The 23,385-nt window shown below is 42.7% G+C and overlaps 1 protein-coding gene across 12 annotated transcripts in view; it reads right to left on the bottom strand.

The window, feature by feature from the left end:
• The window catches only part of MAPKAP1 (MAPK associated protein 1), a 202,410-nt gene that overhangs the window by 42,892 nt on the left and 136,133 nt on the right, over nucleotides 1-23,385 (bottom strand). For 9 of the 12 annotated variants that reach the window (XM_081150443.1, XM_081150440.1, XM_081150439.1 and 6 more), the window contains one exon: nucleotides 9,045-9,152. The exons of the other annotated variants lie outside the window; for them this stretch is intronic. In XM_081150443.1, coding sequence (XP_081006569.1) covers nucleotides 9,045-9,152 — 108 coding nt within the window. The remainder of the gene's footprint in view (nucleotides 1-9,044; nucleotides 9,153-23,385) is intronic. 12 annotated transcript variants of the gene reach the window in all.

Here is a 23,385-nt window from a genome sequence, read left to right as displayed (position 1 = left end):
ATTCCTTCTCCAAAAGGGTCAATGCCAACTCTGTAACTCAGCCAGAAGATCGGTGGCCACTGTTACACCTTCACCTTCACAGTCCCTGTAGCATGACGATGTGGCTGCCTGTTCCTGGGCTAGAGGAACGTGGGACGGAGCAGGACTCCCAGGTGACGGGAAGGGGGTAGGAAATCCACAGAGGGAACAGTGTGGGGAAAACATGAAGCCCAAAGTGTGAGCCCATAGAGAGGGAACAGCAAGAGTCTGCATTTGGCCGCAGCAAAATGTGTGTGAAGAGGAGTAGCTGAAAACAACATGGCGGGAGGTGGAGGGAGCCTCACTGCTCTCGCCACGTAGAACCATCCCTGCTGCAGCCTAGCTGGACTGTGCTCAGGTTATACTATCTGGCCAGACGCCCTTTCCACTCTTTAATATTTATACCCTTCAAGGTCTAGTTTAGAATCTTCCCTGACCCCTCTCCTGCAACCCCGCAGCTCTGACGGCCCCTGGTGTAAGCCTCTTCCATGATAAGCACCTGCACTTCTCTCCTGGCCGGTGCGTTCCTTTGAGGCAGGAACATTCTATCCTACAGAGCACACAGCAGATGTTCAATACATGCTGCTGGTGGCATGAATGAAGTCTGCTGCAACATAGGCTAACATAACTCTACACGAGTTTGTATGCCATCCCTTGTATTTACCTCAAACCTAACACACCATTTCTAGTTTTCCATTCAGACACATTACCAGACTGGGGTCCTTCCTCAACAACTACAATAGCAGTTAACATTTACTACTCAGTGTTTACTATGTGCCAGACACTATGCTTAGCGCTTTAAATATATTAGCTTATTTAACCTTCTCACACCCTTTAAATGAACCCCCTGCTAGTTTAGAGAATGTCATCCTGCTAATATAGCCATATAACCAGTATAAGCTGGATCTAGGAACTGCACCTAGGTGGGTCTAATTCCAAAAATTAATTCCTTAACCACCACACAACCCTTTGTGTAAACACGTTCCTCACATGGGCTGGGAATGGGCCATAAAGTACCTAAGGAGAAACCAATCATGCCTGGCCTTGCCAGAACAAAGAACCAGGGACACAACCTAACACTCTCTCGTTACTCAGAGCAGGATGCATGCGTCGTCATGGAGAAAAGCTCCCTTAGCTTTCTACAGCCATCACTTTTTTTTCTTCCAAAGGCCTTTTAAGTCCCCAAAGCCTTATAAGCCCCAAACTTCTCTTCTATTAAACACTTCCCTTTGGCTACTAGTCATCTTTTCTGGTCTCTAAAAAATAATCAATAGGTGATATACTTTAACACAGGCGCATGCACACATGCGTACCCCTCTGCACTAATCTCTTCAAAGCCACCGGGATCACACTGTAGGATACAGCCCTCCCTGAATCTGCCATGCTACGACCAGGGCAGAGATCCCGCTGCCAGTGCCTAATTGATTAAACACTTGGAGTTAGAGCCTTTCCATAGGGAGATTTCAGACCCTCAGTAAATCAGAGTAATCCTGTTTTACAAGGTGATCAGAAAGAAATGGTTTCAGGTTTGTGGAATTTCTAAAAAGAGCAGATCAGGGAAGGGGGCGCTTTTAGGCTCCACATTCTAGGCCCTGCCCATCCCTCAGTCTCTTCTCTCAGCACTCACTTCCTTGCTCATTTCACTCCACTTCATTCATTCATTCATTCCCAAGTATGCCAGCTCCTTCCTAAGGACTTCACCTGAGCAGTCCCTTGTCCTGCACCATTCTTCCCTTACTCACTATCTGACTCACAGTGGCTGGCCCAGAGGATGATGCCACCAATGTCTGGGGGATGAGTGAACAAATATGTGCCCACAGCGAAGCCAACCACCCTTCAGAGGATGAAGGGTGACCATCGAGGGTCTGAACCACTGAGTCATCCAGGTTTGGTTGGAAGTTAGCTTGATGACAGAATTCCCATCACTTCCTCTTCCTCCGATGACTGTGCTAAGGTTTGAAACACAGGAAAAGTAATGGGGTCTTCTAAAGAGCCTGGGCATTTTTGATAACTTACGTGTCAAGTTACAATTTTTGTTTACAATAATAGAATATCTAAGAACTGTGACATACGATCAACACTGTATACAGCATTTCTCCCTGACTCCAGTGCCAGGGAGAAAGAGCGCACATGTGCTGCAAGAACCCACCTTGATCAGGGGAGTCACTGCAGGAATGTCACCGATGCCATTACCAAAGCATTAGTAGGGGCTGCAGGGCGGATTCTGGGGCCAGGAGCCGACCAATGGGATACAAATCCCTGTGCCCTCACTTAGAGCCCATGTGGGGTTTGTGGCTCGTCAAACATGTTTCCTTACTGCTCTAATGTACCAGTGTATCGCTTAATGAAAGTTCTTAATTGTAATTCAATTAATTACATACACAGAGTCCCCAATTACATTTTCCAATAAGACATTGGCTGTGGTACAGGTCTAAATGCACTTAACCAATTTTAATATATTAAGACCAATTTCCCTTGAATACTAATTACTACCTAATGATAAAATGAAAAGGGGGGAACTTTCAAGAAGGGGTGAGAGTGAAAAATGCAATTCATGTGGAATTTTTCAGCCCACATAGCACAATTCAAACACTCATTACTGAAGAAGTAGGTGTGGACAGGGCACAAGTTTGCATCTAATACCAGGTCAGCACTGGTTTTTGCCTAGGTATCACTTACCCTTGGTGCTGGCTGTTGCCCACAGGGGCCTGTGGGAAGTCTAAGAGGCTAGAGGGAAAACAGGAATAATGGAAGGAAAAGGCCAGCATACACACATGCGCAGACTAGCTGGGGTCTCTGGGCACAGGTGCTGGCCTTGCATCTCAGGCAGACAGACACTAGGAATGGTCAATACTTGCATTGTGCCTTGCACTTACCTATGTGCTTTTAATGTGCACAATCTCATTTAATCTGCATAACAGCCCCACAGGGTAGGGACTACCATCACATTTTACAGATGGGGAAATGAAGCTCACACAGAAGGACTTGCCCAAGGTCACACAGTGGCTCCAAACACCTTGCTTTCCCCCCACAACATACCAGCAACCAACCCACATTAACTAACTGGCAGGAGGCAGAGAAACACAGATATTCATTCTCACATAGGGGATACTATTTCTGTTTCATTTAAATTCTGTTGGCATGTGGCAAGCAGGGAGCTATTATCCAATTCTACTTGAATAAACTCTCACCCGAATAGAAAATTCCTTTCAGTGAACACTTTCCCTCACCGAAGCCAGACATGCAACTGGCTTTCAGCAGAAACTCAGCCTAAAATAAGGCCTGATCACCTCCAGCCATCTCCGTTTGTACAGAGTTTATTTGCACGATCACATTTTTCTTTTGCATTTGAAGACTGCTGGTGTGGTATAATAACAGAGGCTTTAAAGGCTCGGTTTTTAAGTCACATGACAGAAACTGGAGAGATTAGTAATTTGTAACTGAAGAAGGCAAAGCCTCCAGAAGCCAAGTGGAACCACCAGGGAGGCTCCAGGGCTGGCACAGAGCACAAACACATGGAGGAGGGATCTGCACACCATGAATGAGCACCAGGAAGAGGAGCTGGAAACACACCAGGATAAAGCAAACAGTCACTCACTGTCTAAGGGTACTGTGCCTCCCCGCCCACCTTTTTTATTTAGTAGTACTGGGGGTGGGGGGCGTGAAACCCAAGTACCACCACGAAGCAGCCCCTAGAGATAAAGATGCTCACCCAAGCCCCTTGGAGTCCCAGTGAGAGGTCAGGGACTCAGAAGGCTCACTCCATCCAAGGGAATGAACCACACCTGGCCACAGACACCGGGATGCAGAGGGAACTGAGACTTGGTTCCTGCCCTGGGGGGGGTGGGGACAGTCCAGTGTGGGAGTGGGCAAATCCATCCAGTAGAATCAGTGAGCAGAGAAGGGAAGGAGGGGGCTCTACCTGAACCCAGGGAATGGCAGCCAGGTGATCTGGGGAGGCCTCTAGGAGATGCCTCCTCTCCTGGGTCTTCAGGGGAAACTAAAGGAGCTGAAAGAGGGCTCCCACAGACTGAGACCCAGAGATACTCTCCCCTGCCACATTCCACTGATCTAGGGACTGCCTGCCTCGAGTTGAGGCCCTTCCTCTGTAAAGACTAAATTAAGAATTTCAGCCCGGCCCCAGGCGTGGCTCAGCGGTTGAGCGTTGACCTAGGATCCAGGCGACTGGGGTTCGATTCCCAGTCAGGGCACATGCCCAGGTTGCAGGCTCAATCCCCAGTCAGGGGTGTGCAGGAGGTGGCCTACCAATGACTCTCTCATCATTGATGTTTCTATCTCTCTCCCTCTCCTTTCCTCTCTCTGAAATCAATAAAGATATATTAAAAAAAAAAAGAAAAAAAGAATTTCAGTAAGTTACTGAAACAATGGAAGGTCTCCTTGAAAAGAAGGTTCAACTGATGTTTCAAGAACTTGAAGCCTCTTTCTGTAGCAACTTCTACTTAGGAAATAAAATAACTAGATTTAGCTGTTTCACTAGATTTACTAATGGACAGAAGACATGGTTTTCCAGGCCCCCAATTATTATTCATGTGATGATGAACAGATCACCCCTCTAAGCAACAGTTTCTTCTTCTGTAAGATACAGATGATGGCCAACCTGGTCTAAAAGGCTGTTTTAAGGAGAGCATTTGTATCTCATTTAAACCTCAACAAATCTGTAAAAGAGACTAATCCACCTCCATTTACACCGGAAACTAAGGCTCAGAGAGGACATGATTTGCGCAACATCAGAGGCTGTAGTGGTTCACCCAGGGTCTGCCCGATTCTAAAGACTGGGCTTCAAGCACTATTCTGCACTCCTGTAAGGACAGGCTAGGGAGTGATAAGACAGGAAAGACACTGTGTCTCACATTTCCTTGGTATCCCATAAAGCCAGGGCAATTTCAGGCCTACTTTAGCCCTGACAATAGGAAATTCCCATTTCTCTCTTAAAGCTGAGGAAAGAAAAAGTTGGTTCATGCTGCATCTTTCCTCTAAGGAGCTGGATGGGTTACCCACATAGGATCAGTGGTAAAAGGTCACTGGCAACATTGGCAAGAAAAGGAAACTGAGGCTCAGTTTGGTGCCAGGGTTTACACAGATGCTTGGGCAAGAATGGCAGTCTTCTACCGTGACATCCTCTCCTTAAGTACTCATGCTTGCTTCTGGGCTGATTCCAGCTTGCAGCAGACAGCTGGCTGAAGGATGCAGAAGATTATCAGACAGGAATCCAAACTGGAAAGCTCAAGGACTCTGGCTTGTCATTTTCTTATTTAGGCCAAGATCCAAGCACAACTGTTAACTTTTAGCCCCTAGGCAGAAACTCTTGTCATACCAGTTTCCTTTGCAAGCTTCTTCTCTCAGAGTATAAAGACAATTGTCATCACCATCCTCAGGGTTGGAAATTTGGGTTGTTTTATCAATCTCAGGGTGGACATTGGAATCAGATAGCTGACTTCAAATTCTGGTTCTATCATTTACCAGCGAGCTAACTTTGGGCAAATCACCATCTTTTCTCTACAGTTAGAATATCTTACAGGGTGGTTGTGAAAATTACGAGAGAGCACATTTTCAAAATGTTTAGCGCAATGCCTTACAATAGAAGGCCTGAATAAAAAATTTAAAAAATATCTTTTGATGTCATTTATATAAAAAGTGAGGCCTTCTCAGAAGAAAAACTGAAAAACTATATCCATCCACCCTATGGCAGTCTTCTCAACAAATGGTATTACTTATAAGGTGCACATCTCTCCTGGAACACCAAAACACACTGGCTGGAAAGCACCCTGCTCCGAATTCTATGGTCCTGTGGCACAGACTTACAGACCTGCCCGCTCCCCGCTCTTTCTCCCTCCCCCCATCACACACCTCCTCGAGGGCCCTGAGAGTTCTATGATTCTAGACCTCCACAACTGTGGCCCATCTGCTGTCAGTCACAGAATGCTGCTCTTTCATTATTTATTCATTACAGTTAACATTTACTGTTTATTATGTGCCAGGCACCATTCTAAGAGCTTTATGATTATTAAAACTCACTGAATCCTCCAATCAACCTTATGAGGGCAGATAAAACTACCCAAGAGAAGTTAAACTGTCCAAGGATACAAAATAACACAGTGAGACTAATCTCAACTCTGTAAAACATTATTACATCAAAGTCATTTGATATAAGGAAAACTCTTGGTAAACATAACTTATAATGACTGAAGAACATTCCACATCTCCTGAGATGGCGGTTCTCCTTTTAATCTGTTACTGTGGCAAATTACACTGAATAGGATTTTTTATTGCTAAACTAACCTTGCACTCCTAGAATAAAACCAATGTGGGGATGTTATATTCTTTTAATATAATGCTGAATTCAGTTTGTTAATATTTTGTTTAGGATATTTGCATTTATAGAAGATTAGTCTGAAAATTTCCTGTCTTGTGTGGTCTCTATAGGGTTTGGTAAGAAGATTGTGACAGCCTCTTACAATGAACTGGAGAGTAACCTCTTTTTCTATTCTTTGGAACAGCTGATGTAAGACAAGCTGTTTCTTCCTTAAGTGATGGAACTAGCCAGTAAAGTTGTCTGGGACTGAGATTTCTTTGTGGGAAGGTTTTTAATCATGAACTCAAATTTTCAAAATAGTTATGGGAACATTCAAGTTTTCTATTTCTTCTTGTGTCAATTTTGGTAAGTTGTTCTATGTTTTTTTTTTTTCCTTTTTTATCTACATTTTCACAATTTCTGGGATGGAGTTTTTAAAAATAACATTATATTATCTATTTAATGACTATAGGATCTGTAGTGTACCTCTTATATTCCTGTTACTATTTGTGTTTCTCTATTATCTGTTTCTCTTCCAAGTTTCTGATCCATTTCCTCAGTGGTTCAGCAAGTTTGTTAGTCTTCAAAAAATAGTGTTTGGTTTTGATGTCCCTAAATTTTCTATTTCATTAATTTCTGCTCTTGTCTTTATGGCTACCTTCCTTTTACTCTCTTTAGGTTTTTATTTGTTTTGTTTTATAATTTCTTGAGCTAAATGCTTAGCTTATTACTTTTTGGCCTTTCTTCTTTTGTAATACATGAACTTAAAGGCTGTAAAATTTTCTTTAAATACTGCAGCCTTCAAATTCAAATGATATCAGGACAAGATTGGATGTAGGTATTCATCTCACCTCTTTAGTTCAATCTTCTCCCAGATATCGGTCATTAGTAATTTTCTATGATTTGTATATTTTAATCAGCTTTAAGTTACCTTCAGCAGGAGAACTTGTTCAAATTACTTAGTCTGACTTTACCAAAAGGTGATGACCTACATAATTTTCCCATATAGGAATACTATATAGATGTCCTATATACAAATATTATAAACATCTAACACCTATCATTATACATAAATCTTTATTGCATTTTAAATCTTTTCTCTTTAAGACAGATTCCAAAAGCAGAAATGTTGAGTAAACATTTTTAGGTCTCTTGATACTTCCAGATACATTATGTTCACTTACACTATAGTCACCAGTGTATGAATATACCCATTTCCCTGTATTCTCCCCAGCAATGAGGACTCTTTTTAAAATACCTGACTTGTTTGATAGGTAAAAAGTATTACACTGTTGCTTTAAAATGTTTGTATCTTAGATTGTTGATAGGGATGAACATTTTACAAATGTTTAATACTTATTTGAAGTTTTTAGACCATTTGAGAATCCAAATGATTTTTATTTTTTTGTGTATTTATATAAGATACTTATAACTGGTTACAGACTTCAGGGACACCAACCTTCTGCCTTTGAGAATTTGCTGCTAAATGTAAAGAGCACATTTCACCTTCCTGGTGAGTTTTGCACATGCCTCTCTAGAAGAGGCTGTCAGGGGCCCTGGCCAAAGAGCAGCAGCCTTGCTTAGACGGTCAGTGACATGACGGAAAAACTACTATTCATTCACTCATTCAATCTACAGGGTGGGGCAAAAGTAGGTTTAGAGTAGTTTGTATGGAAAATAATATAATGAATAAATAATACAAGAATAAACGGTTTCACATACTCACAACTGCAAACCTACTTTTGCCTCACCCTATATATTTACAAAGCTCCTAAAGTATACAGTCTATAGTAGGTGAGGAGTAAATATTAGTTGAATTAATGAAGGGCAACCTGGTGTGGATCAGGGATGCCCTCACAGACCTAAAATCTCGTGGGGGAAATAGACATCAAAAGATCACTGAGAAAAATATATAATTATGAACAAAAATATATATGCAATGAATAAAAAGTAGTATGTTCTATGACAGAATATAATGAGGGACCCAAATGAAGGGGGGCAGGGAGAGCACAGATAGCCTCTTTGAAAATGTGACATTTAAACTGAGATGAAGGATAACAAACAGTTAGCCAGAGTAGGGGGAAGAGTGTTGCGCACAGAATAAACGGCCTGTGTAAAGGCCCGGGAGCAAGAATGACCATGAGAGCTGGCTATCACAATCTCAATTTTCACATGTCACTTGCTCCTTAAGTCAATGGGAGTACAGAGGTGAGGAATGGCAAAGATTCACAGCTCGGGACAACTAAAGGGAGAATAAAAGGAAATTAACTGAAGTTTTAAAGAGGCTTGCAAGATAGCACCAGGATCTCCTACACGCCTCCTGCTAAGAGTACACACAGTCAGAATTTTCAAAACTTGATATCTGAACAGTGATACTGACAGGGCCAGTTGCTTTATATACAAAATTGCCTTTGCTTGAGAAAAGGCCTCATATTTCTAAGCTGTTTCCAGGACTGATCCTACCTTAGGAAGATACAGTTTAATAAAAAAATATTAATCACAGAGAACTAAACAGGATGCAGTCTTTTTACCAAAAAGCATGAAATCAATCATTTCACCTCAGGATACACTTTTGGCAGGAAGGCTGAGGTCTGCCTTGGAAAACAGTCACTTGAAATCTGCCTAGGGAAGCCAGACCAGTGTCCCCAAACACATGACTTCTAAGCACGTTTACAATGGACAAAGCAGGCATGGAGCAAGGAGGCCAACATACTGTTCTCGCGGACCAGGCAGAACTCCCAAACGCTCTGGCTCTCCAAAGTGCTCTCCAGGTCCACGGCGACATTGGGTTCACTCTGCTTCTCCAGGCGGTACTGAGGGCCTGGAAGATCAAAGGGGCAGGAGGAGGGGAGGAAGTCTGAAACACTGAACTTTACATTGTAAAAACACCACATACTGGCAAAAAGCTGTTAAAGCGTTAGGAAAATGCTGAAGTCTGTCTTGAGGGTCTAGCTATCCAGGATGGGGAGAGTTTGGATATTTTTCACACAAGGTTTCACACACTTGTCTGTTCTACTATCAAGTCTGTTTTTGCTCAGTTCTCCCTGAAACAAGGTGAGAGGTAGATGGCCTTTGGGTCAGGCTGACCTGTAATCGCAATGTGGTACATGGTTTCTCAGATATGAGCATGTAACCTACCCTTTTCTGAGCCTGTTCCCTAATAAGGAATACTTATACCCTGAAGGGTTATTATGAACAGTGGCAATGACACACTCTAAGTATAAAGAAATAAGTACAGAAAGGAAAAATACTTAGTAACCACACATTCCTACAAAAGTAGTTATTAGTAATCATTATATAGCAATGAACAATCAATTTGAGCAGGAATAAGGTATGTTTAGAACTCTGACATGATATTCCAAAAATTAAAATAAAATTTAAAAATCAGGTGAGGTTAAAACAAATCTCAGGTTTCTGGGTTATCATTATAGGACAGTGGATGCTGACTCATGTTTTTATTGAAACATTTGTGAAAACACAAAGACAAAGGTTTAATAATCCTGGAAACAGGAATACTGGCTATCCTCACACAGGGGGTTCTGGCAGATCTTAATAAAACACTGGGACATTTTATACATTTATTCCTGTATTTCTTTGTCAAGCCAAATGACAATCTTGTTCTCAGATAACACCTAACGGGTCCAATGATCAGATTCAAAAGACTGCTCCTGTTGTTAATGGTTATTGAAAAGATTAGAGGCGTAAGGAACTGTCTCATTGTTTTGACCAGAAAGGCGTGTGTGGTCAGACAGCGGAGAGGTGTGAGCGATCTGAGGGGAGCTGAGGCCTCCCAGGAGGAACCAGTACTTTTAGATATGTCCTTGAGCTGCTGTCAACTTAACCTGTGCTTCTTCATCAGTCGAAGGCAATTCGCTCACCTCAAGTCATTTTCCTCTCCCATAGTCTATGTTCATCTGTGGCACTGTAGTTCCATGGTATATCTGAACTTTTCTTTAACTTAATTTCATCAGCATTTCTGCCAGTTTTGAGTTCTTACATTCAGTTCTTTTTATGATATTTACAGCTTTTAAACCTTTATTAAGTAAACAATGCTCAAAACACATATAACTGTGTATTTAAGCAAGTACATGCTCAGAAGTCTGCACAATTCTTATAAACTCTCATACTCTGTATTCAGGTCAAGAATGTATTGTATTTCAACATTATACATAATTAAATTTAATTTCAAAAAGACTAAGCACATAAAGGTATGGAAATGCAGATAATTCTTGGTCTCTGCTACCTGTCACCTGTCAGTGACAACATTTGTCAATTGCCAGGCATGTCTGCTGCTGATCACTGCATGCCTTCACATTCACTGGTGGAAGTAATCACAGGAAAATCATGCCCAGCTGAACTTTAAGAAAACTTAGCTGGTGAGAGATTCCTATGCACCTTCCCTACCACCCACCTTTCACAGCTGTGGGCGTCCTCAGCCCACTGGAGGGAGTCCCCCTTGAACCTAGAGAGCTGCTTTCTAAGACACTGGCCTATTAAACAAGCTCTGACTGTCTCACCTCCAATAACTCTCAGTAACACTGTGTGTAAGGCACTGACATCCGCTTCTATGAATTTTCAGTGATATCTGGGTACAAAGTTTAGCTACAATAAATCATTTTTTCATGATAGCTAAAAACAGGGAAAAACCTAGATGTAATAAAATATTGTGAAAAATACAGTTAAACAAAATATTGTGAAATATTAAAAGTAATGATGTAAAAATATTTAATTTTATAAAACATGTTTATAATATGCTATTTTATGAAATAAAATTATAACAAAATATGTGCAGGATAACTGCAATTATGAAAAATATATGTAAAGTCACACGGGGAAAAATACTGAAAGGTTGTTTCCAAAATGTGAACAGTGGTCATACTGGACAGTGAGAAAATGAGTGTTTTTATTTTTCTTTAGTGTTATTCTGTATTTTTCACATTTCTATAATAAAGGCTACTTTTATAATTTACTAAACATCATATACAATACAAGTCCTCTGATTTCTTACCATGCCATTTTTCTGAGGATACTATAATTATCACATATCATGGCGTCTCCAATGGGTCTTTGTGTCATATACAAAATTTAATCAAAACTAGACACTATTTGTTTATGTAGATCGATATTTTCATCGTAAGCAACCCTGCAACCTAGAATGCTTACTGTGACTTCGAGTGCAGTGTACAGGTCACTGGGCTTCTTGAGCTGCCTGCCTGACAGCCGGATTGTAAGTAAACCACCCCTTTCCTGATCGCTGGGAGCCAACCAGTGGCGGCATTAGGGTGTACTTCAGGCTGGTCTCTTTTGCACACTTTCTCCTTCCAGTCACTGCAGCTGCCTAGGAAACATGGATGAGGGAAGAAGCCAGGGGAGGTAGGGAGTGCTAAGAAGGGTCCTGTATCCCTAAACACAAGTCCCTGCATCACTGTCAAAGCCGTAAATGCCATCACTCAACATTTACTTTCTTGTCCTTGGGTGTTGCAGATATTTCTGTTGAAATAGTCTGTTTCCAGAAAGTAGCTTTAGGACTTTCTCCTTGAAGTTTAGTATGATGATGACTCTCATTTAATGAATGACCATGATACTAGAAGCACTCTACATACGTTACCTTACTGAATCCTCACAGTAACTCTTAGAGAGTATTATTCCCATTTGCCAGATTGGGACCTTGGAGGTTGGCAGGGCAAAGTAACTTGCCCAAGATCTCAAAGTTAGGAAGTAGAAACGGGAAAATGAAACCCAAGGATCTTTGACTCTAAAGCCTATCTTCTGAACGTTTCTTCCTCTTGCAAACTATAAACTATTGGCCAATTATAAAGAGGCCATAGTTTATACCATAAGTATAGATTTTTATAGATTTGTGGGTTCATTTGGGTTCTGAGTCAATTAACTTCTGGTTTCTATAAATTCAAAATGAAAAATGATCTGAAAGAATTTAAGGAAATTCACACATACTAAATAGCCCATGCTATGGCTGTACCCGGGCCCTTATGAGGACAGAATCACCTTATCTGTCCATCCATTCAGAAAGACTCCCTCCCACCTTTCCTTAAGAATATTCCCATGTGTGCCTAGTTTTGTTAGTAACTGAAATTTTGAGTGTCATCTGTTCTCGGTACTCTCTGCTCTTCCCTAAAAGCCAAATAACAACTTGGAAACCCACTTCTGAACTCAGCAAAGGACTGATGGGTTTTAGCTTTGGGGAAGGTAGGGTGGTTAAACTGTAGATGAGAGATTTAAACCAAATGGAAAATTCCCTGTTCCAAATATCAAGTTGTCTCCTAATTCTTGCCCAAACATTGGATAACTTATCTTCACACAGAATGACTATTTCACACATTTTCCTCTGAAAAGGCAGATTGATAACTTCAGGCCATACTGTGTAATGAGAGGCAGGGTAGAGATGAGAAGCAATACTGTGTGATGATGCAGGCCATGGACTTGGGGCCAGATTGCCTCGGGCTGGTCCTGGCTGAGTCCTCAAAGGTTTGTCTGAGGATTCAATGAGTAACAGTTGTAAAGCAGTTAGAACAGTGTCTGATGCATTAATAGTGTTATTTAAGTGTCAGCCATCATCACTCATCATCAGACTATAACAATACTAACAGATCACTTAACAGGGCCTACTATGTGCCAAGTACTATGCTAGACCTGTTATATAGATCATTTAATTTACTGTCACCCTAGGATTAAAGAGTATGACTCTGTTCTGTGATTTACAGAGCCTAAGTAACTTGCGCAATGCCTCACAGGAAGTGGTGGGACCAGGATTCACCCCAGGGCTGCCTGGGCCTGCATTCTCTACGTTACATATGAACCATGGTGCCTCGTTCGTGACAAGTGCTTAATAAATGTCTGTTGATGATGGTCAAGATTATGACAACCGAGATCTACTATCTATCAAACGATAGTTTCTATCGAATGCTTGTTTAATTTTAAGGCAGCTGACACGAAAGGAAAGAAAAAACAGCGTCCAAAACCATTTAAAAAAGACAAGCTGTGAGGTCAGTTTCTATTAATATACTTCTGCCAAAGAAATTATTATATAAACTATAAAACCCGCTCTTTCACACTGAACAGGACATAGTTCTCAAGGCAACATCCACCCTTTGGAAAGAGGTTTTAAAATGTCACAGCTGCTCCTGAAGCCACAAGCCTTGCACTTCACAGAGCATGGAAGCACAAAAGGGAGATTCTGGGAAGCAGCTCCTCTGCAGTGACAAGAGATCTGTCGGGCACTTCAGTGACACATTTATTGCAGTAACACCAGGCCACCAAATGGGCTAGAACAAAAGACTGCTCTGGGCACTTTGGGAGGGTTCCAAGTTCTAATACTGGAGCAGGACTTTTATGGGATTTTGTAAACCCAAAGCAAGCACCTCAGCACAGAAGTTTCAAAGATAATCTGTAGTATCTGCTGGGTGGGTGATGCATACGTGCTAGTCCAGTTTCCTCAACATGATCCCTTTAATTCTGACTGAAACATAAAAGGCTTTAGTATGCAATTCCTTAACAGCAGAGAGCCAGCTGAGGGTGCAAATCCAATGGGAAACAAGTGCAGAAGCCCAGAGAGAGAGGAGCCATACCACCGCCTCCATCACTCTGTGCCTTATTCCTAAATTCCCATGGGAGAAACTTCCTTCAGCCCTCGGAAGCAGGATGAGCTGTACTTCCTTGGAGCAATCAATGGGCTTACTCTTCTGTATTTTTAGACACTTGGACATAAGTCATGTAACTAACTGATACTGTGTCCCTTTCTCCTTTGCCCATTAGGAAGTTCAGCACTAAATGTGTGACCCGACTGTGATGACTGGACACATGTTTCTGTGTTATTTAATCATTTGGATCTTTATTTGCCATTTCCCGTTGTGTAGTTTTTAATTCATGTATTTTTTATCCTACTATAATAACGTACATTTTCCAAACGATTCTGGATTGAAGTGGGATATAAGTGAATTAACCTATCATTATGACTGCTGAGCATCAGAACAAGTTTGAGGACCTCCTGTCTGAGGAAAAATGATAAAAGTCAAAGGCTGAACACTTTCCTGGATACGCCTTTGTGTCAACTATCTTCCATTCACCAACTTAAAGAGCTGCTTTAATCTGAAAGTAGCCAGAAGAAGGTTAAGTGTGAGCAAATAAGAGGCAAGGCTAGGTTTTGAGCAGAAAACTCCTGGTCTTTGTACTCTCTCAGGGAGTAACAATGCCTTCTGGGAAAGTTACTCAATCTCTGTGTATTTTTTCATCTGTAAAACGAGGATAACTGAACTTCCCTCAGAAGGCTGCTGTGAGGATTGAGACAACCCTCAACTCCCTTGGTGATGGCTGCTATTACTGCAAGGACAGGCTGCCATGAGGTGTAGGCAGATCCCTACCCCCAAAGTCACAAAAGACTAACAGCCCCATTAAGGGCAGAGACACAGTGGCAGGGAATGCTGGCATCAAAGCAGAGATCCTCTCTCACAGGTGTCCAAGGTGGGCGTGTGGGGTGGGAAAGGGAACATATCCATTTAAACTAGCTTGCTTTTAAGCCACAGGCAGCATTTCAGATTAGAGACTTGTTCAGCAGCCAGAGTCCCTCAAGCTCCCTAGTCTCTCACGTCCTACAAACATAGTCTAAAAATGGTGACAGAACAAACCATGGCAACGCAGATATCAAAGGATATATGATGTTATAATGTCATCCATACATCCAGTTAAACTTTTTTTGAGCATCAACAATGTCCCAGACACAGATGAATTATCAATGATCCCCACCCTCAAGCAGGCTGGGGAGGCAAGACACAAGTGAGCAGATAAGTTACAAATACCCAACAGTATTCTTCCCTGGGTCAGGACAAGGTGCTATGGGAACACAGAAGAGGGGACAATGAACTTCCCTTTGTTGAGGTGGAAACATCTGAACCCAGTCTTGAAGGAGGAATTGGAGCAGGGGAAGAAGAGGGAATTAGTGCATTCCTAGAGGAAACAGCATGTGCAAAGGCAAGGAGCTACTGCATAGCCCACATGGACCAAGGGAAATTCAGCGTCAAAAAGGCCTAGTAGGCTTGGTGAGGGTTTGAGGGGAAGCTGCAGCTGGGATACTTGACACAGACAGTTTGTCAAGGTTTGGATTCTCTCTTATAAGCAATGGGTGCTACAGAGCCGGGGAGTGACATAATTGCTTTATATTTTGGTAAGACTTCTGGTGGCACTGTTGACAATGGGCTGCAGGACACTGGTGGCAGGGAGACCCATTCAAAGGGAACCGTGCCAAACCTTGTCTGCTCTATGGCAGGCCGGCTGAATCCCATTTCCTCACTGAGCCAAAGCCATCACTGACAAGCTGATGCTGTCAATATGAGAGCTCAGACCCAACATCAGCTCTTCTAAAATGTCTGCAGTTAAGTGTCAGTCCCATCGCTTATAACTCTTCCTCTAGGGGCGACTATAATCATTTTCTGCTTGATCTTAATATAAGCACTGAATTATATTCGAGTGATAACCACTGTAGCTTATACCCCCTCTGAGGCTCAGACTGGATAATTTGGAGTTTAAATAATAAAAAAGGAACAAGCTGACATGACAATAAGGTCACACTTTAGCCTCTTCTGAGCCAATACACAATTTGCTCTTGGTGAAACAGCTGAATATAATCGAATTAAATACAATTCCTATTACAAAAGAAGAAAGACCAAGGCTGGTCCAATAAACCAATTCTCCTGCCTACTTAAACTGCAAAACCTTCAGGAAAGGTTTTGAAAGCATGACCCATCAGTTCTAATTTTTAAAACTTATCCTTTCAGTCAAGACTAGAAAAAGGCCCATTCCAACTTTTATCTTTACTACAAAGTGCTGTTATCTTGGCCTGATGTCAGGAGCTCTATCTCTCTTTCTGCTGACAAGCAGAGACGAGAAAGATAAGATTGGAAACGAATCTCACTTCTCTGAGTAAATAAATAATCAATACTCATCTAAATGTAAATGAGAAGGTAGCCCCCTCTGATAACAGCACTCTTATCAGAGAGCCAATTTTCTTCAGACATTTGGCCTCAACCAAATCACCATCATTCAACCCCAGCCTAATGGCAAAAAATCGTAACTAAATTGAACCGATCACCAGAGATCAACTAAGTTCGGCCTTGGCCACTTCAGGTTCGAATGTTTGGGAATGCAATTTTGCCCCCATTAACTTTCAATAGCAATGAAGAACAGACTGGTCAAGGGGCCAGTCTGTGCAATAAACAAACCCCAGAAAGGGGGCTGCCAGAGGATGAGGAGTGGGTTTAAGTGTTTAAACAACGCCATAACTACCCTACAGCAAACCCCAAAGCCATGAAAGGAAGCTGATACTGTGGGGTGGGGAGAGAGCAGTCTTACCACTTATCAAAGGCTTGGCTGAAATTGAGAAGGCGTTTAATTTGCCTGACAATGATGGCTAAAGTTTATTAAAACAAATGGAAATAAATTAAAAAAGAGATATTACAAAGCTAAAGTAGCTAAAAATAACCTAAGGTTCGAATGATCAATTTCCTCCAACTAATTTTCATCAGACTTAGTCTGACCCAGCAGTGCTGCACTGACCTGATTTTACTGAAATAAGACGCCGTCTACAAGACAAATCACTTTAAAACCACTGCGCTGGGGTTTCCATTTCTTTGCTGCAAGACTCAATTCACTGCTGATGAGAGTATTGGGGAAATTATGACTATTATTGATAGGACAGCAAAACCACTTTTACACAGTAGTCCTCAAGTCGACAGAAAGCTTGCACTGGACCATTAATGGAGGTGTCAGCTAGAATCAGAAATTACAAAGGGTGGGAAAGTCCTAATTTTTAGAGTATGTTAAGGACACCAGACACAGAAGCAGCAGCCACTATTCATCCTCTAAGAGTAACAAAGTCGAAATAAGGATCAGCGGAGGGGAAGGCTGCTCTGCCTGCAGTTAGGGAAAGGAAATGCTTCTTTTTCTACCTGGTCCTTGAGTTTTGAGAGCATAGGCTCAACATTCCACTCCAAATCTTTATCAGCCAAAGGAGGCCACGTCTGGAGTGAGACAGAACTGCTCCAAGTTTTACCATCTCTGCTCCTAGCGAGTATCAAACCCTAGAAGGTGGACATGTTGTTAGAGCCTGAGTTTTGGTGTCAAAAAGACTTGGATGAAAATCTTGGCTCTTTCAGAAGCTATGCGACATTCAGCAAGTTAGGTGATCTAAACCTTCATGCAGTAACTGCAAAGACTATGTGTAACACAGTGTAAACACTCCGTAACTGTCACTTGTTAGAACTCTATGTAAATTTAACCAAATCTTCAATTTGCCCTTTTTGAAAACAACAGTGACTGACATTGAGGTCCTTCCTGGCCCTTAACAAAGTGTTTTACACGCATTGGCTCTCTGAATCATAAAATTCTAGGAGGCGGGCCCTATTATAACCCCCATTTACAGAGAAGATAAAAAAAGTGAAGTAGTTGAGTCACGTGCCCACGGTGAGCCAGGATGAGGCATGATACTCCAGAGCCTGTGCTCGTAACCACACTACCGAGCTGTATTCCAGAAAGAATATTCTACAATCTTCTTGACCTTTGGGTTGAAAAAAAGAAATCGTAAGGTTGAGATGATTTATCAGTTCAGAAAGAAGTGAAGATGTAGGCTCTGGGACTAGGAGGGAAGACAGAGGAGGTAGCTGTTCTGAGGGGGTCAAAATTGACGCCCCCCCCACCCCCTCTGCCCTAACTTGCAAGTACCTATCTGACAAGCGCGAAATGTGAACACCAGCTGCTTGCCCTGATTTTTTGTTTGGGGAGGGGGCCTTTTCTAAGTTAAATGATTTACAGAGTTACTGCCTCAATCCACAGTTCCGAAAGTGTGATTTCTTTAGGGTTTAACTATACCCATTTCTAGTCCTGTTACAACTTTTTTATTGCGATAGAAAACATTTACTGGAAATATGTTACTGCTATTACCAGGTCATAAAATAAAAAGAAAAATAGTTTATGTATTGCCATCATTTCCAATCATCAATCAGAAAGTGCCAAGAGGAGGGAAGGAAAGGGCGCACAGCTGAGCTTTCCTTCTTTGTGGACGAGAAAATGCAGGAGCCTCATAATTCTTTAGAACGAATTTCTTCCTGAATACCCAGCCTTGCAGGAGGCTCCTGGGAGGAGGAGGAAGGCACACCTTTTGGCATCTCCCTCCTCCCGCAGCCTGGCCGATCCGTGTCAGAATCAAGAGCTCTTTCATCCCCACTTCCCGGGGCCTTGCCTCCTCAGGGCACCTAGCGTGCTGGAAGAGAAGCCCCTCTATTTGTCGATGCCCTGTCCCACCCCCTCCAATAAGGGCACTCTTTGAAGCCCGGGGTGGAGAGACTTGAAAAAACCCAACTCTGCATTCCCAGAGCTCAGCTCTTTGTAGGTGCTCAATAATCTTTGTTAAACAGGATGACTTCAAAGAGGTGGCATTTAAAATTGAACAACCTTGACCCAACAAAGGAATCCATCCTGAGAAACATTACTCCAAGCACACAATGATGTATGTTCAAAGACGTTCACTGCAGCACTGTTTTAATATCAAAGATTGCACAATCTAAATTTTCTTCAGTAGGAAACGATTAAATAAATTATAGAATATATGTACACTGGGATGTTATGTAGTTGTTAAAAAATAAAGCTAAGTTAGTAAGACATGGGAAGATTTCTTTGATAATTATTAAATTTAAAAACATATCGACTGTACGGAGTATGCTCCAGTTTAAAAAAGTCAAACCCAGCAATATGTTTATTTACATGTGTGAGTGCAAATTTGCTGCACACACACCCCAACAAAATCTGAATGGAAATGAGCCAAACTGTCCTCACAGTGGCTCTGTTGACTAGAATTTACCTCTGGGTGCAGAATGGGGTAATAGCGAAGGTGAAGGCTTTTGCTTTTTACTTTATAGACTTCTATCTTGTTTGGATTTTTGACAGTGGGCATATATACAGGCATTACTTTTGTCATTAAAAATCCAATTTAAAAAAATGAGGTGGAACAATTTTAGAGATGATTCCAGCTAGATCAGATTAGGGACTGTGGCCCCTGGGGCTTCTCTCACTGTCTCTGGCTCCTCACAGATTACAGGGGCTCAGCAGCGGCTGAGACACCTAAGCAGCTGCGGAGTCAGGCACTAAAATGGCACAGATCCTAGGATGTTCAGGAGTTCCCATGGTCCAGTCAAGCCATGGATTGGACCACAGAGACTTCCAGAGCTGCTCAAAGGAACAAGGCAGCAAAGGTGAAGAGGACGGCTCATCTGAGGCTGGGCTGCTGGTGCTGAGTTCTGTTCACAGAGAGGCCATGACAGAGGACCAAGGGTCAGAGTGCCCACCTGCTGCTCTGTCACTCCAATTCAAACAGCTGTGCCTGCCCCATCCTCACGCATTCCACGTGGGCTGTGGAGAACAAAGGGTGATTCCGTACTGTCTCTCTCTGGCTCCTCAAGCCCCGTGTAGGGCAGTCCTGATGCCTCCACTCAGGCTTTGAGAACACAGGAGGTATGGCAGGGGTCTGCAGACAGGGCAGGGAGGTCTGGATTTGACCCCTGCCCTAAACTCAACATTGTACGGGGGTGTGTGTGTGTGTTTTCCAGGGAGTGCCCTACAACCTCTGCAGACCCCAACACATTTGGGATGGTATAATGGTTATAAGCCAGACTGCTTGTTTTTGAATTCCCAGCTCCACCACTTACTAGCTGTGAGACGCTGGGCAAGTTGCTTAACCTTTCTGTGCCCTGCTTCCCCGTCTGTAAAGGGATCATAACAGTGCCTACCTCTTAGAGCTGTTCCCAGGATTCATTAAGTCATATCCCTGGGTAGCCACTTCTGCTTTCCAGGCAGCATGCTGAGGGGCAGGCAGGTGGGTGTCTAGCTCTCCAGCAGACGCTGGAGCCTCTAGAGGTCTCCCACACTGGCCTCACTTCTTTCCCCTTCCACCTAATAACACAGGAATCCAGACACATCCTCCAAACCATGCCGTTTCAACCCTGTCTTCGCTTACACTAGTGCCTCTGTCTGGAATAACCTTCCTTCTACTTCACTAGTGCTGCTCTCTCCTGCCAGAGGAATCAAAACTCTATGCAGGACCCACTGCCTCTGGACTTCTTGAGCATCCCACACTAAAAAAATCTCTGATGAGGTTTGGCTCTTGGACTAACTACATGCACGTTGAGAGCATATTTCAGTATCTCCTCATTCCTAGGACAGCCACAGCACCAGGTGTGTTCAGTGGATATTTTGTAACTAAATGGAAGTCCAGTCTGCTTGGCTACCACCCTGACTACCTACCTCTTCCTCCAAAGCAGACTTGAGGCTCCAATTCCATCTGACTCCAAATGCCCCACTGTTTGGAGACTCCTAATAATGCTCCAACTCTAACTGGCTTTCCTGGGGATGGATGGAGCTAGTGTGGGTCAAGCTGAGGCAATCTGCTGCTTTGGATAGTGGCTGGAACATGGAAGACCTACACTGTCAGGGGCCAGTCCCCCATCTCAATCAGTTCAGGTCCCTCACCCAGGCCTGCCTTCTCTTGCCACAGTGTGTCCCAACATGCTTCCTACCAGTTCTCTGAGCTGCAACACACAGGCCTAAATGGAAACCACTCAACATCAGAGCAAGACGACGTAGTCATGAACAATCCACAACTTCAAAACCGGGAGAAGGCTGGAAGCCACTGGACAAGTGCTGTGCCCACCCCATCACAGGCAGAGATAGGCTGAAGGGAGACACTCTGCTACCAGGAGGAATGCCAAAAGTCCACATCCTGCCACTAACCTGCCGTGAACGCACTTTCCTTTGAAGAAAGGAGGCCTGATATTACTTGTGAAAAAGAAATATTTTCCCTCCTTCAAATCCAGATTTCACTTGTTAGAAAGGATGGAAGCCTTTAACACTGTCCCTTAGCATCCAATTTTTCAATCCAATTTGTTTTTCTTAACTTGAGTCACTGTGACATTACCAAATTTTACATACAGTTATCTGTTGCTCTGTAAAGAAATACAGATGGTTTTTGTGGAAATAAACAGTCATTTATTTTAAACAATTGTAAAATAGTTTATGGAAACCAGTGGGGTAATGCATTCAAATAAATGCCAAAAGTGGCTGATGGGGAGCCAGGCGCTAAATCACACTGCTGAGGAATTCGGCTGCAGGGAACAGATAGTAAATCCAGAGTGACAGAATTTCCCGTGATGGCAAAGGTTTCTGACATCCAGTCCAGTACTCAAAAACCACAGCAGTTCAAACCCATTTTCCTTAACACAGCCTTGACAGCCAGTGAAATTAGTAAATTTAGTCACAAGCACCTAAGGACAAAAACAAAAGAAACAAACAAAAAGGAGACTTCATTTGTCTGCAGCCTTTTCTGAGCTGTAACACGGTGACTCAACCCAAGTCAATGCAGAACAAGCTTGGGGCCAAATGTTTTTGATCATGAGACTTTGTTATGATACTGTGGAATCTGAAGACTTCCATTCAAATCCACTTATGCTAGAGACTGGCTTGGGTAAACCACATCCTCTCTGAACCTCAGTCTCCTCTTGTAAAATGAGGATAATATTTGTAGGTACCTGACAGCTGCTGAGCAGATTCAGTGAGGCACCAGGAGTGCCCATGGCCATGGTGGAAGGGGTTCTAACCCTGGTGAGACAGCAGGTCCTAAGCCCCATTGAAAATGAATAGTGTGGGCCCACCTCTGCAGGACCCAAAGGGACTCCCATCACTTACTTGCTTTGATTTTACATGACAGCCAACTACAGACTTTTAAAACTTTCCTTCTCAAACCTTTCCTTTTTCCTTCTATCTGGGTTCCAATGATGAAACCATGGGTCTCCCAATGAATTAACTCAGTTCATCAAACATTTAGGGAACATACCATGTGCCACGACCTAAGCTAGGCACTGTAGGTCAAAGATAATTAAGACGGCCTCTGGCCTCTGAGAATTCAGGGTAGTGAAAGAGGCAGCCACAAGTTTGGAATACTTCCTCCTTACTGACGTTAAGTCAGCTCCCAAGTTCTGGAGACTCTACCCACTTAACCAATCTCCCTTGCCCACAGTAATGGTCTCCCAACCCATCTCCTAGCCTCCTGCCATCCATTCTACACCCTGTTGCCAAAGAGTGCTTTCTGGAGTCAAACACTGAAGGCTATCACTTCTGTGTTTAAAATCATTTCACAACTTCAACACGGCCAACTCCTTATCCTATTCTTCACACCTCCTAGCCATCTTAATTTCCTGTCCACCTATGTCCTCTATAATCCGAACTTGGTAAATGTCTGATGAGTGACTAACTGAATTGGGTGGAGGGTGATGTCTCAGTTTCCTTGCCCCTCTTACAGTGTGTCTTTCTGTACCAAGTTTGATCTTAGCATTTAGAGATGTGAATTTTTAGTGTTCATCTGCTCTAATGCTAGAGAAAAAAGCTAGTTGTGTTGGATTTAATGAGAAAACCAGTATGTTGGCCTCTGATGGGCATTTTTAAGGGATTTTTTTTCTACAAGTAATTTTGAAAATAGGATTTTTGCTCACTTGTTGCTTTTTTGACCTGACCTTGTCAGGACACAGCTCTCTGTATTGCTGGCCCTTAATGCTGAGCATCATTTGCTTCCCTGGTCCTTGCTGCCAAGAATTAGAGTTCCTCTTCTGTCCTTGTGGTTCTTGGGTGTTGACTGCCCATCTGCCCTGTTCCGTTTTGGGTGCAGGTACCCTTGAGATTGGCTCCACCTGCTAACTCGGCTCCCCCTCTGCCTGTCCATCTTCCTGTTAACCACGGTACCAACTGGGGCAGTGTTTCAAGTCAGGACACAAGCCTCAATAAGTGCCTTTCTTATTGCCAGTACCCTGTGCAGCCTCATCATGACATTTGGGCTCTTGCCTCAATACATTCCACCAGATTGGTAAAACCTTAATGGCAGGGTTCAAATCTCAGCTCCAGCTAATTTGAAGCATTGTTTTCTTAACTCCAAATTGGGGGTGATAATTTTTAACTCATGAGGTTGTTTATAAATTAAATGAGATAATTATACATGTAAAGCACTT

This window comes from Miniopterus schreibersii, assembly GCF_964146895.1.
Source record: "Miniopterus schreibersii genome assembly, chromosome: 11".
In the NCBI taxonomy this organism is placed as follows: Eukaryota; Metazoa; Chordata; class Mammalia; order Chiroptera; family Miniopteridae; genus Miniopterus; species Miniopterus schreibersii.
This window is presented reverse-complemented; position numbering and strand designations above follow the sequence as displayed.